The sequence below is a fragment of the Pongo pygmaeus genome, chromosome 1, assembly GCF_028885625.2.
Source record: "Pongo pygmaeus isolate AG05252 chromosome 1, NHGRI_mPonPyg2-v2.0_pri, whole genome shotgun sequence".
Taxonomy (NCBI): Eukaryota; Metazoa; Chordata; class Mammalia; order Primates; family Hominidae; genus Pongo; species Pongo pygmaeus.
Window position 1 is genome coordinate 135,270,539 of NC_072373.2, and position 15,196 is coordinate 135,285,734.

Sequence of the window (15,196 nt, forward strand, 5' to 3'; positions counted from 1 at the left end):
GTATTTTAGTTATACAAGTGCTTCTGGTACAACTTGTGATATCCCACTGCTCAGTGGAAGTATCTATTGGCCCCGAAAATCTCACGAAAAGACCAATTTGTCGGCAATTCTACCCGCAGCCTGCACGTACATCTCTAGGACCGGATGTGCCCACGTGCATGGAGCTCTCTGACTTCCTTCTGACCCCGCCTTTGGGTCTCAAACGTGGGCTGTCTCCTCTCTCTCTCTGTGGATGACCATTCCCCTGCAGTGGCAGGGAGCATACGTGGAATAGCTAGGGCTTCAGATAAATCCAGATAGAACAAAAATAACCTGAACAAGCTCAAGAGAAAATGCTTACAGCCTTTTCCACACAAGAAGAGGCATCCACAAGGAAGTAAAACTTCCAGCTTTCCAGAGAAAGAGAGTCAGGATAAATGATCTCATCTAGGTCCCCACAGCTTACCCCATCATGGGGAAAAGAACAAACCAGGCCTCAGTGCCTACCACTGGTGTTTGCAAAGAGCTGGACCTCTTCCAGGGAGTCAAGCTGCTCTTCAGGGCAGTTGGATACACAGAGGGCCATGCGGTTGAGCCGCGTACCTTTGACTTCCAGGTTGCAGGAATTCATAAAGAACACGTGTCTAGGAAATAGATGAAACAGAAGAATGTGTTAGAGCATTGCCTCTCACTGGTCTTAATTGTGGGCCTTAAAAAATATCCACATGCTATCAAATGCAGGGATCACCCAGGCACACTTTCATAATTGTTTCAGCATAATTGAACATTTATGATGCCTACTGGTGGTCATCCATGAAGCTGTGCAGCTTGGAAACTATCCAAAAACGTTAACAAAGCTTTATTTCTCCAGATTTAGTGTTGTCTAGGGGATAGCACTAGGGAGTTACCTGAGAAAATCTGAGGAAAAGAAGCAATTGATTAAACTGTCCACTGATCGCTAGATCAGGCCAATGCACAAATTATTCAATGGACTCCACGGAGAACACATTTGTACCGAAGAGTGTTCAAATGTGCTTCAGAGAATAACTGAACACAGGGAAGTGAGAAATGGAAAGGAGGGGTCCAAGGCTGGGAACCAAAGGCTTGTCTTTCCCCCCTTCTCCTAGGTTGAGAGCCAGGACACTCAGGAGAGCCCTCCTGCAGCTCCCCAGGGGCAGGGTAGAGGGGGGACAAGAATGAAACTGGTGTTGCCATCAGCAGGTTATGCTTTAGCAGCCACAGCTTCCGGACCCTTGCCCACCACTTATTCAGGCTCTGAGACCCCAGGAATGGCACAGGAAGACCCCGTAGGCAGCCCTCTATGGGAGAGACCTTGAGAAGGGGTCCCAGAAGGTTTTTTTTCCCTCCTGTTGGGGATGGGAGAAAGGTGGTGCAATAGGAGATGAGGAAAAGATTTCCTGGGTGTGTGATATACATATTTTTGAAAAAGTTTAAAAATTGTGTTAAAATATACATAAAATTTACCATCTGAATCTTTCTTTTCTTTTTTTTTTTTTTTTTTGAGACGGAGTCTTGCTCTGTCACCCAGGCTGGAGTGCAATGACACTGCCACCTCTGCCTCCCAGGTTCAAGTGATTCTCCTGCATCAGCCTCGCCAGTAGCTGGGACTACTGGTGCCCGCCACCACACCTGGCTAATTTTTGTATTTCTAGTAGAGACGGGGTTTCACCATGTTGGCCAGGCTGGTCTTGAACTCCTGACCCTGTAGATCTGCCCGCCTTGGCCTTCCAAAGTGCTGGGATTACAGGCATGAGCCACCGCGCCCAGCCCCACCTGAATCTTTCTAAGTGTACAGTGACATTAGTACATTCACGTTGTTGGGCTATCATCACCACCATCCATTCACAGAACTCATCTTCCCAAACTGAAATCTGTACCCATTAAACAATAGGTTCCCACCCTCCTTTCCTCCAGCCCTTTGCAATCACCATTTTACTTTCTGTTTCTAGGAATCTGACTACTTTACATATTTCAGATAAGTGGAATCATACAATGTTTGTATTTTTGTGACTGGTTTATTTCACTTGGCATGACATCCTCAGGGTTCATCCCTATTGTAGTATGTGTCAGAATTTCCTTCCTTTTTAATATTTCATTGTAATGTACATATCACATTTTGATTATCCATTCAACCATTGATGGACACTTGAGTTGCTTCTACCTTTTGGCTTTTGAGAATAATGGAATGTATACTCACTTCAACCAGGAATGACTGTTTGTTGACACTGCATTATGAACACAATGTGAAATGGGAGCACATGGGCATCTAAGTCGCCCTTCCTCCTCCTGTCTTCTTTGTAAGTAGCTCTACGAGTGCAGGAGAAAATGCTCCGTAATTAGTCCATGCCCAGAAAGAGCAAGAGCCCCCTTAGGAGCAACACACAGGAGGATAAGAGGCTTAGTCTGAGATTTGTATTTGATGACTCCAAACTTATACTCAGGATTTATTTAGATCCTTAGGATTTCTCTTCTAGGAGCTACTTTTATTACAGAGTCTTAAAAATGCTTTTTTGGCCGGGTATGGTGGCTCACGGCTGTAATCCCAGCACTTTGGGAGGCTGAGGTGACAGATCACAAGGTCAGGAGATGGAGACCATCCTGGCTAACACAGTGAAACCCCGTATCTACTAAAAATACAAAAATTAGCCAGGCCTGGTGGCGGGTGCCTGCAGTCCCAGCTACTTGGGAGGCTGAGGCAAGAGAATCTCTTGAACCCGGGAGGCGGAGCTTGCAGTGAGCTGAGATCTCCCCATTGCACTCCAGCCTGTGCGACAGAGTGAGACTCTGTCTCAAAAAAATAAAAAACAAAAATAAATAAAAAAATCATTTTTTTGTTCTGTCATGTGAAGCAAGAGCTAAAATCTTAAAAATTCTTACAAGGCAGTCTCCATCTTAGAAGCTCATGGTCAGGGATTTCTCTCCCCTCCAGGGAATGCCCATCTCTTCTCTCCCCTTTCTGTTTCCCTGTGGGAGGTGGGGTAGGGGAGTCGGGGGAAGAATGCAACACCGCAGTGCCATAGCTGGGGCAGGGGTGGGACACAGGTCCCCAGCGTTCCAGATGGCATTCGGGTATTTCCACATAGAAACAACGTGTGGATGATGTAGGGTTCAAACATATACGATTGGTAACATGATTCTGATTCATTATGGAGAATAATAGCAGCAATTAATGTTTATTATACTTTAGTTCATGCAGTGTCTCATGGATCCTTAAAACAACCTTGTGAGGTAGGTATAATAACTAGTTTAGAGAGATGAAAACTAGGCTTTGAGAGGTTAAGTACTCTGCCCAAGATCACACAGCTGAAAAGTAGCATGGGCTGAATTTGAACTCAGGACTATGATTCTAAAACTTGTACTCTTACCTGTACTATACACACAGGCTTCCTTTTTATGAAATAGGCTGATAGAGTTTTGAATGGGAAAAGTTTCCAGGCTCTAAATGATGAATTTATACAAAGTTTTGAGGTACAGCTCCTTACAGACTGGGGACTTACTTAGATACTTACTTTTTTAGGGTCATGTCCTGCCCTGAAAGGGGGGCCCCTTCCACGGGGGAGTTCTTCTTGCCACACACATTGCCAAAGCTGTCATAGCCGAAGAGGAGTCTTCCCGCGGCTCCAGCCACCACCGAGTAGCCCATGATAAACACCTGGCAAAACCGGAGGCATATGAGAGCCTGGGCAAAGGGCTGAGCACACGGTGCCCCACACCCCTGCAGATGCTGATATAAAATGGAGCCTGGTGGAACGTGAAGCTCTCCAGCATCACACCCCTTCACTCCGTCAGTAACAGTAACAGTGTCAGCAACTCCAATCTATCAGCATCCTGCTCCTCTGCTACTTATAAATTTAGGTAGAGAGAGAATCTAACCTACTGAAACAGATTTCTCTCCAATTTCTTACCTCTTTGTGCTTTTTAACCTTTTCCTTAAGAGTCTATCATTTTTCTTTTTGGTCTAACTTTACTGGGACAATTCAATTTTTCTTCCCTTGAGGTTCTTGCTTTATTTAAGTGCTTCAGGGCTATGCTAATTCTTTCCCCAAGGTTTTTTTTTTTTTTTTCCTACTACTTTTTTTGTTTTTCTTTTCTTACTTTTAAGGGATTCTGCAGAAGCAACACAGTTGATATGTACTGAAACACTGTTCACCAATCTGCAAATAGTGTTTTGGAGTAACTGCTTAAGACATACAAAATAAAGGACCACAGGAATTCTGTTGGACAAGAACATCTTGCAATCTATCATCATTTTTATCCACTCTCATAGTGAATGTGGAATATTTGAAATTTCAGTTCAAACAACTGTGCCATTAATACATACTGACAGGCTCTCTGCCAAGATTGAATATGTATCTTCCCATAATGCAAACTTAGTAAGTTTCCCAGTACTGTATACAATATATAGGATATCATTTAATACTCTATATTGACAAGTTCATTCCAGGAGAACAGATATAATACACTATTCATTAATATATAGTATTGATACCTTATGCTGCAAAGGTACATTGTCCTAAATTCAAATACCTTCTAGACATTCTGCATTTATTACTAATTTAGAAATAAAAATAACAAACATTCTTCAAGTGCCCAGTGTGTGCTTGAGACTTTGTTACTGGGAGACACAGGAATGACCAGAACCTACTCCTTGCCCTCCAGGAACCCAGCCTAGAAGGCAAGCAGGACTTATGGGCTGCAGACCTCCTGGGGAAGGAGGCTCCCTGTCCTTGCCCACTCTCCAAGATCCTCCTAAGTCTAACTGGTCAGATTCTAGAATGAATGGGTCACCTTTGCTAGTAGTGTGTGTCACTCACCCTTTACCTAAAGGCTGTGGAGTAGGTGTGACTCTGTTTGCCAATGTGGCTGGCATGGCAAGCTGACCGCACCTTGACATGCTTGTCTTGTCCTTTTGAGTTGGAGTGTAGTAAGGTCTTGACTGTGTTTGGACTTAGAGAGAGGAAAGGGGTCAGATGTGCTTCTGCCTAGCTCACCAGTAATCTAATAACAAAGTGATGTATTCCATTTACCATCATTCTTTCCTTTGTAAAGCCTGTGGTGAAGAATGGAAAGTTTTTCTGGGTGGGAGAGGTGAGAGTGGTTTTTGAGGATTCCTGAGTCCCTGCTAATAAAACTATGACTTTATGATTATTATTTTTTATGTTTTGTAGAGACAGGGTCTCGCTTTATTGCCCAGGCTGGTCTTGAACTCCTGGCTTTAAGGGATATTCCTGCCTTGGCCTTCCAAGAAACTACTACTATAAACCTTCATTGTCCTAATTTCAAACATGCAATTGTGATTCTCTATGAGAGGTGATATAGGAGGTGTGTACACTGGTCTAGTGGGGCCACCAAGGTGGTCACTGTCAACCGTGCCTGCAAAATCAGGAAAATGGAATCTTGAGGGATGAATAGGAAAAGGCAGGGTGGGAGAGGATACTGGAGGGGTAAGTAGAGGCAGAGATAGTCCAGACTTTGAGACTTTTTTCCTTGTGTTTAATGCAAATATAAACACAGGCTGGTGCTGCATTTGCAAGAACCATCTCTGCTTATAATTTCAGCTCCTTCCCCCAAGACTTTGTCCAGCCCTAACTCAGGGCACACCATCACCAGTCAGGACATCTGTCACAAGACCTGAGAGCTGAACAACGGAGGCAGAAAAAAAAAAATCCAAAAACAAAACACTCCTTGCTCTGTTTTAAATACCTGCAAATAAAAAATGTTGCAAAAGACACTAAAAGCCAGTGAGCTAAGAAAGGACTCTAACTCTTAAAACAGAATGCCGTAATGAGAACTTGGATATATTAAAACCTTCAGACTTATTTTGCAAATGAAATGTAATTTTAAAGCAGTTTCCAGCTCTGTGCCACCTCTCAGCTGGTTCACAATTCTTCAGGCTGTGACAGGTCATCTACAAAGCCTTTCCCCGGGATTCTCAGCTGCTGGGCTGAGATTTTGGTAGTGAGGTCCTAGGTTGAAGCTGTGGAGGGGCTAAGGCAGATCATTAAATCACAATAACAGCTTGAGGTCAAAGCTGCCAGGCACAAGGCAGGCCAGCTGCTCCCTGCATTTATACAACAGCAGTCTCAGATAAAAACACCAACCATCTGTGAAGTTAAGCAGAAGGTATTGTAGGTGCACTGTCTCTCCCAGCTCCTAGGGGAGAGTTCCAACGTAAGCAACAAAAAACATCTGATTATGTGTTTCAGACCTAACCTTCCACTGTGCCTGTAACCAAGCCTGTCTATGTGAAACGGGTCACAAGTGAACAAATGACTTTCTTACTTGGAAAGAAGAACAAACATGATATTTTAGGGCCTATTCAGATGGAATTCTTTTCAACAAAGGTAATTACTATCTGGTAGTTATCACCCTGCTCTATAAATTAATCATTTACCATGCAGCAAATAGCATGCCTTAGCCTGGCATGGATGATTTCGTGAAAGTGGCCTTTGAAAATGTCAGGTGAGACGTTTTCTGCTGTTACCTACAATTCTAAAATAAATATAAAAGCAGCAAGATTCGGCTTCCAACAGACTCTCTCAGGATTATAACCGCACAGCCTGATGGAGTTTACCAGCAATCATACATACCTCGAAATTAGAGTGGGAAAAATCATTCCTTGTTAGCTATGGTTAACAGTATTGGCTGCTAAACACAACATATCTCGTGTGTGTGTGCGTGTGTGTGTGTGTGTGATGTTCAGCTAAAGGAAATGCAATTTATTTCTAGGCTTACCCTGGCTTTTCCTTTGTTAAAGGTGCACCAAAAGCTTGAGGAATATTTGATTTGGGGGTGTGACAGGTGGTAAAAGAATTTCTGTTTAGTAAGTTTGGATAGTAAAAGGAGACATATTGGCCTTACTAAATAGCAATCACATTGCAAACTGTTAATTCCCATTTCCTAATGGAGTCACCCCTTAGAACATGGCCTGCAGCAAAAAGACAGCCTTTCTAGCGAGTCTAGGACAAGAATTCTCCCGAGTACTAACTGATGTTTATTGTGGGTTAACGGCAGAAGTCTCTCACTGCACACCAACTACTATTTACATTTGGGACAGAGTTATTTCCAGACGTGCACACACACTCTGGCCTCTTTCCTACCAAGCACCCACACTTACCAAACCAGTCCAAAAGAGAAAGAACAGGAATAACCACGCCGTATCTGTGCATTTCCTATAAATCTGGGGTCGCCACTCCCTTTGCCTAGGGGCTCCTTCTGCAGAAACCTTCCAGAAAAAGGGAGAGTTGAGAAAAAGAAGATAAACAAGTGGACTCAACCTGGAAACGGAACCCAAATCTACTCGAAGAGTGGTCAAAGTAACCAATCTTTTTCTAAATTTTTAAAATTAATATTTTTTTTTTTACGTGGCCACCTGAAGCTCTTTCACACAGCCTTTGAACCACCTGCTCTGTGCGGAGCGGATGTTAAGCCCCCTGCCGCCAAGTGCTTACCTGGAGGTGCACCTGAGGGCGACCCCAAGTTTGCGCCCCGCGGCCCGCGTCTCCCCCGCCTCCGCCCCGGCACTGGAGCAGGGTCCAGGGTCCTCCCCGCCAGGTGGCCCCAAGGTACTAAGCGGGGGCGGGATCCTCGAGGCGCGGGAAAGGCGGAAGCGTGCGCGGGAAAGGCGGAAGCGTCCGCAGGGCAGGTGAGTGCAGGAGGGGGACCCGATCCTTCCCCGGGGCTCCTCGCACGAGAGCCGAGGCTGCGAGCGCTTACCAGGTACTCGGCGCCCAGGCAGTGCATCGTGCGCTCGCCGGCGGGGGCCGGTGACTGGGAGCCGCCGCCGCCTCCCGTACGCGGAGACGCAGCGCCCGCGAGCCGGGGCTGGGGCTGGGGCTGGGGCCAGGGCCGGGGCCGGGGCCGGGGCCGGGCCGGGGAGGGGCGGGCACGGCGCAGCGCCGCCTCCCGTTCGCCTCTGCGCCTGGCCCAGCGACTGCGGGCGCTGCGGTCCACTGGGTCCGCCTCTTCCCGGCATGGGTTTCTGCCCAGCTCACCCGCTGTCAGCTGGGGTCCTGCTCTGGTGGGAGGAAGAGGCTCAGACGCTTCCCTGCCCTCTCGCCTCAACCACCTCGCGGCAGCGGCTCCCAGGATGTGCACTTTGACTACTAAAGCTGAGCCGGCGCCGCCACGGCCTTGGGCGGGTGGTCGGCCTCTGCCCTGAGCAGGAAGTAGAAAGTCTCAGCAGACCCTTCCTGAGGGCCGAGCAACAGTGTAGTGGTGTATTCCACATAGCAAACAGGTAAGCAGCATTTACCGTGTGCTGGATTCTGTTCTCACTGCTGTTGCTATTCCTAATCTACGGAGGAGGGAAACTGAGGCACGGCCAGCGGTGATGCAACTTGTTCGAGGAGACACAGTAAGTTGTGGAGGCAGGAGTCGAACCCAGACACTCCGGGAGACTGGCGCTCTCGAGGTGGTTTACTCTGACTTCTCTCCCACCTTGCCTTAGGACAATCATTGCCTGACTTCGCAATTGAAATGATAGTGTCCACTGAAGCGACTGGTGGCGTAGTTTTCCAGGTAATGTCAGACCAGCGCAAAAGCACTGTTGGGGTGAGGAATTTAAAAAACGAAAAACAAAAAAAACTGCAGGCCGACCTCCCCCCACCTCCTCTCAATCAAGCCTCTACCCTTCCCCCTGCCACCCTCAGGGTTGCTAGGTTAATTGCTTCATTTAGGTGCTGCTTCTCCCTAAGGGTAGAAACCTGACTGGAGGAAAGATCTGGGTAAGTGGCAGTGGTTCTCTGGTGCCAGCGATTTCCTTCTGGGCTCACACCACCCTCCCACTGCAAACTCACTGGGCCTTCCGGGATGCATGTTTATCAGACAGAGTAGGTGAAACCCCAGGGGAACATGAATTCATAGGACAAAGAATTAGACACTGGAGGAGTGCAACTACTGTTAAAAGGCCACAATTGAATACGCCATCTGAAACTGATCAGTAGAACAGATGGACCAAGATTTTTAAATAAGCATGATAAATTTATTTAAAATGAGTTATGATATTAGCAATATGAATCAGGAAAAAATATGAAACTAAAACAGCTATTAAGCATAAAAATAATAATTAGAATGAATATTGATGCTATGTATTAGTAATGTGCAGTAGTCTAAAAGATGCAGCTGATGATGAATTAGTAATTGGAAGAGCACTTTCAGCAAACCTCCAGAGGCAGTAGAAAAAGTTTTAAAAAACAAGTTAGCTTATTTGTAAATTTTCTTGCTTATACCTAGGATAAAACTAGAACAGAAAGGAAGAAATATAAAAACAGAGAAGGGGAAATATTTGAAGATATAATGGAGATAAATTTCAAGGTAGAAAAAAACCTTCAGATTGAAAAGGTTTATCTCAAGCAAAATATTTCTATATGTAAGTATTTAAAAGCATAACTTTGAACTTATTTTCTATTAAGCCATATTGTCATTAGAATGTGAGAATGTATTAATAATAAAAATATTCTTATGAAAGATTCATTTGAATGACATTCTTGGAGGACATAATCAAACAAGAAGAGAAACAAATTCAGGAGATGATACAATAGATACTGCATGAGAGTGGCCAAATATTTAGGCTGAATTTGTTGTTGTGTTAGAAAAAAGGCCAGGAACCACCCAAGTGTCCAGGAACTGGTGGGTGGCTATACATAACTGTGATGCATCTATACAATGAAATACAACTAAGCATTAAGAAGGAACAAACTTCTTACATATGCAAAAACATGGATGATCTGAAATGCATGTTAAGTGAAAAAAAGTCAGATATAATAAGCTACTCTATGATTCCATTTATGTGACATTCTGGAAAAGGCAGAAAATAGATCAATGGTTGTCAGGTGCTGGGGGTGAAGGGAATCTGGAGAAACTTTCTGAAGTGATGGAAATATTCCATTATCTTGAGAATGGTACTGATGACCCAGTGGTATCTGTTTGTCAAAATTTGTAGAACTGTACGCTAGAAAAGGTGAATTTTATTGTATGTAAACTGTATTTCATTAAACCTGACTTACAAAAACTCTTTTCAAAAGTCTAGAAACAAAGAACAGTATATTTATGACTCAGACCTAAAATTATAGACAATATCAATATTGTGAGGGGTGTGGGGCTCAGGAATGAGAGGCCAAAGTGATAGGACAGTGATCTAAGATAGTGCCATTCAAAGGGTGGTTCACAAAAATTAATGGTTCTCAAAGAGATAAGGAGCTTGTACCAGAATGCATATCAGCTATGTCATAAGCAAACTCTTTGATTCAGCTGACACTTTCGTAGCAAGACTTTCTCAATGAAGGAAGCTGTGTGTTGATTTACATTCGGGCTCAAATCTCATTCTGGAATGGATGAGATAAGTAACCCAGTACTACTTAGAGTACTTAGAGTAGTACTGGGTTAAATTACTATCATATGGGAGGAAGACGAAAAAAATTGTTAACTTTAATAAATCAATAAGGATAAATATTTGTGAATGTAGGTCTTAAGGGTAACTACCATTAAAAAAGAATAAAACATGTAACTTTTAAAGCAGTGGAAGAAAATTTTATTGAATGAAAGGCAAGAGAGCAGAGGAAAAAGGAATAAAAAGAAAGTGTAATAATTAGAGTATATGAAATTTGATAGCAGAAATAAAATTACTAATAATAATTTTTACTTTCAGAGTACCTAATATGTTCCAGATACTTTTCTGTGTGTTTCTTATTTGATCCTCATAATAATCTTATGAGAAGGTACTATTACTTTCATCATCCTCATTTTATAGATGACGAAACTGAGATTAATTAACTTGCTAGAAAGTGGCAGAACCAAGGCCTGAACCCAGGTGGTCGGGATCTAGAACCCATGCTTAGAACCATACTTAGAGCTATTCTATGCTGCCTCCTAAATAGAGCAGCAATTACAATAAACGTAAGTGGCTTAAACTAACCAATTAAAAAAAACAGTCTTTCAAATTGAATGAAAGCAAGGGATTCAGCAATATGTTTTCTACAAGAAACTTGTGTAAAACAAATAGACACTAAAAGGTTAAAAGGCTTGAAAAGGATATAGCACAAACGTGAATCAAAGAAAGCTCATGTAGTAATTTTAAAACCTGACAAAATAAAAGTTAAGATAGAAAGTTCATAAGGGAGGTCATAACTGTGCCCAACAATACAGCTTTAATATTTATTAAGCAGCAGCTAACAGAAGTTTAGGCAGAAACAGATAAATCAGAATTATAGTTGGAGATTTTTAACTAGCTCCTCTCAGTATCCAATAGATCAAGTAGACAGTAGATACTTCCTCTCCTCTCCCAACACACATACACACAGAAAACAAATATACAAGTTCTGGACAATTTAATTAATAAACTTGAGCCATTAGATATTTATAACTCATATACATTTCCATCAAACAGTGAATACATGTTCTTTCTCTTTTCAGGTACATGTGAAACATTAAAGTAAAAACATAAACTGTGTATTAGATCTTAAAGGAAGGCTCAATAAATTTCACAGTGCAATAAAATTAGAAGTAATGAATAACAGTATGTGTGGTGGACAGATTTTAAGGCCCCTATGATTTCCATCTCCTGGTGTTTACACCCTTATGTAGTTCCCTTCTTTGGATATGGGTGGGACCTGTACCTTTCAACCAATTATGATGGTTAATTTTATGTATTATTTTGAATAGATCAGCCATAGGATATCCAGATATTTGGTCAAACATTATTCTGGGTATTTCTGTGAGTGTGTTTCTGGATGAGATTAGCATTTAAATTGGTGGACTGAGTAAAGCAGCTTTCCCTCCCTAATGTGTATGGGCCTCATCCAATCAGTTGAAGGCCTGAATAGAAAAAAAGGCTGACTCTACTACCCTAGTAAGAGGATTCTCCTGCCTGATGGCCTTAGAACTGGGATATTGGCTGTCCATCTACAGCATCCTACTGGTCTTTGGACTTGAACTGGAACATTGACATTTCCTGGTTCTACAGCAGCTTCCAGCCTTTGGACTTAAATTGGAACACTGGTTTTGCAGATTTTGGACTTGCCAGCCTCCATAATCCCATGAGAGTCAATTCATTATAATAAATCTCTTTATAATTTCTATCTGTCTGTCTATCTTATCTATCAATCATCCATCCATCCGTCCTATTGGTTCTGCTTCTCTGGAGACCCCTAATACACCAAAAAAATACAGTAAATGTGATGGAAAGTCATTCCCATGATTACATGACATTAAAAAAGAAAGAGAACCTGGTTAGATTGTGCCCAGACTCCTGACCAACAGAAACTATAAGATAATAAATGCATGTTGTTTTAAGTCACTACATTTGTGGTAATTTTTCATGTACAATAAATAATACAGCAGATGTATTAGTTCATTCTTGCATTACTATAAAGAAATACCCAAGACTGGGTAATTTATAAAGAAAAGAGTTTTAATTGGCTCACAGTTCTGCATGCTATACAGGAAGTTTAGTGGCTTCTGCTTCTTGGGAGGCCTCAGGAAACTTACATTCATGGTGGAAGGTGAAGGGGAAGCAGGCATGTCTTACACGGCTGGAGCAGGAGAGAGACATGGGGGAGGTGCAACATACTTTTAAATGACCAGATCCCACAATAACTCACTATTATGAGAACAGCACTGAGGGGATGGTGCTAACCCATTCATGAGAACTCAGCCCCTATGATCCAATCACCTCCCACCAAGCCCAGCTTTCAATACTGGGGATTACAATTTGACATGAAATTTGAGTGGAGACACAGACCCAAACCATATCAGCAGAATAGCAAAAAACAAAACCCACAAACAAACAGAAACCAAAAACTACCCAAACCTCATTTGGAAACCAAAAAACATCTTACTAGACAACATCATTGAGTCATAAAGGAAATTAAGAAATATTTAAAATTGAATGTTAATAAAAATTCTACATGTCAAATTGGGACACAGCTAAAGTGCCAGTTAGATGGAAATGTATGCTTATATCTATCAGGAAACAAAAGGTTAAAATTAAAGTAGCTAAGCATTCAACACAAGAAGCAATGGCATACACAGTGAAACAAGAAGAAAGCCAATAATAAAGATATGGGCAGAAATCAGTGACATAGAGAAAAGTAGAGAAGATGAATAAAAGAGAAGTCAGTCCCATGGAAAAGATTAAGAAGACCAAACTTTGGCAAGACTGATCAGGAAAAAAGAGGAAAGACTCAAAATAAGACAGAATAATGGAGGAAATAACAAAATATATTAAAACATTTAAAAAGTGTTATGAACCCTAATATATGTAAACCTAGATGAAATGGATATGTTCCTAAAAATGTAAAATGCCATAATTGGTGTAAGAAGAAATAGAGAATTTGAATAAACCACTAAGTGTTTGGTAAATTGAAATGGCAGCCAAATATCTCTCCTAAACTCCCCCACCCCAACTCAGATCTAGAGGCTTTTAAGGGACTTTTAAGAAAGTTAATTTGTATAACATGCAAGTTGCTCCAGAAATAGAAATAGAGCAAAAGTTGCTCAGGTCATTTTATGAGGCCAGCGTCAACCTGATACCAAAAACAAGTAAAGATTGTACTGGAGAAAAAGAAAAGGAAGAAAGAACTATTATTACACTTGTGAACTAAGATGTCATTTCAAATAAACTTATTGTTTGTTTTAAAAAAATCCAGTTTTAGGAATTTCCTAAAAATCCATTAGAGCAATAGGCTCTAATGGTTAATAACTGTCATCAGGATAATACGTAGATCACTCAACTGGGTTACCACACGACTGTGCCCTTCAAAACTCACTTCAACTCCCTACCCTTCATTGTGCTCGCCAGTTCTCAACTTATTATATAACAAACTGGCCAATTAAATCAGCATCCCTGCCTTGAAAAACCCATCTTATGCCAGACCCCAAAACCCTTATAAATATCCCATCCTTGAAAAACATTGAATATGTCTATATTCATAAGTTCTCAATAATACTAAATGAAAATAAATCCTTATTGATTGCCTCTAGAAAATTCTAGGGACCAACTCATTTCAAAAACTTAAAGGGAAAGAATCAAACACATATTCTGCCTCTCTTATACGAACAATACTTAAGGGTAATCAAATAATCAATGAAGGAAGTTTCTCTTAATAGACATATTGTGGCTTATAGAAGCAGAAGGAATAAAAGAATTAGGATATCACAGTTTCCCAAACATTGTAAAAGAGAGGCAGGCAGCCATCAGCCTCCTCCCAGGGAAGAACGTATCGCTGCCTGTGAAACTGTCATGCCAGAAAAATCCAATGGAATCTGATTGCCAACTTTACTACAAATATAGGAAATAGAGGAACAAGTCAAATGACATCTCAGGGATGCCACCGGCAAAATCAAGAATGGGAAAATTGATTTTGACATTGTGTTTTGACAACAATCTCCATCACAACAGCAAAAAGATAACAAGAAAGAAAAGAGGATGTAGAAAACCTATAGATTAAAAGAAACAAATATTTTAACTAATTACAATGTGTGGACATTGTTTAGATCCAGATTAAACCCAGTGAAAAAATGAAAGATCATTTAGAGGACACTCTAGGAAATGTAAGCACTGATTGTATGTTTGATGATATTAGCTAATTTATATTAAAGAATTTGGGGGTCTGATGATGGCACTGGGGCTAAGTCTAAAATAAAGGAGTCTTTATCTTTTAGATTTACATACCAAAAATGATATGCTCTCTGGGATTTGCTTTTTAAAAAATCCAGGGCAAAGGAGAATGGTTGGAGGTATGGGGAAACAAGATTGACTATCCATTGATAATTGCTGAAGTTCGTTAAACTTCATTAAATTGCTGGGGGTTCATTAAACTATTTACTTTTGTTATTTTTCAAACTTTACGCACAGACACACATGATGACTGTAGGGTCCGACCTGCATGCCCTGACCCAGCAACAGATGAGAGACATACACTAACACAGCTGTCAGTCCAGCTAAGGGGCTCTATTCTGAGTCTGGAGCATTGCCCCATAAGCTGGCAAAGTTTGCATTTATTTAGTACAGATTAAATGACAAAGGTCTTGAGTAAACACCATTAGAAGGTAATTAACACTGCCGACCCCCCCGCCCACCCCCCAGCAGAGAGCAATTATGCACCCGAGGTTGATCAGTTTGGTCTTACATGAGTAAACAAGCTATTTTGGTCTTACATGAGTAAACAAGCTATTTAAACTCCACACATTCCCTTGT

General features: G+C 41.8%; 1 protein-coding gene and 1 long non-coding RNA gene across 12 annotated transcripts in view; one reads left to right on the top strand and one right to left on the bottom strand.

Moving 5' to 3' along the window:
* The window catches only part of SLC44A3 (solute carrier family 44 member 3), a 74,578-nt gene extending 66,709 nt beyond the window's left edge, over nucleotides 1–7,869 (bottom strand). For 4 of the 11 annotated variants that reach the window (XM_054446659.2, XM_054446637.2, XM_054446652.2 and 1 more), the window contains exons 1-4: nucleotides 7,717–7,850; nucleotides 7,118–7,225; nucleotides 3,510–3,652; nucleotides 583–623 (exon numbers count right to left, since the gene is read on the bottom strand). In XM_054446659.2, the coding sequence (XP_054302634.1) occupies nucleotides 583–623; nucleotides 3,510–3,652; nucleotides 7,118–7,225; nucleotides 7,717–7,743 (319 nt within the window). In that variant the 5' untranslated portion in view covers nucleotides 7,744–7,850. Of the gene's footprint in view, nucleotides 1–486; nucleotides 624–3,509; nucleotides 3,653–7,117; nucleotides 7,226–7,451; nucleotides 7,566–7,716 lie in introns of those variants that run through there. The other 7 variants (XM_054446688.2, XM_054446697.2, XM_054446642.2 and 4 more) reach the window with 7 other exon arrangements.
* LOC129011589 (uncharacterized) lies at nucleotides 7,838–13,551 on the top strand. Its single transcript, XR_008493369.1, has 3 exons — nucleotides 7,838–8,356; nucleotides 8,450–8,520; nucleotides 9,235–13,551. It is a non-coding gene; the product is annotated as an uncharacterized LOC129011589 (long non-coding RNA).
* The last annotated feature ends 1,645 nt before the right edge of the window (nucleotides 13,552–15,196 follow it).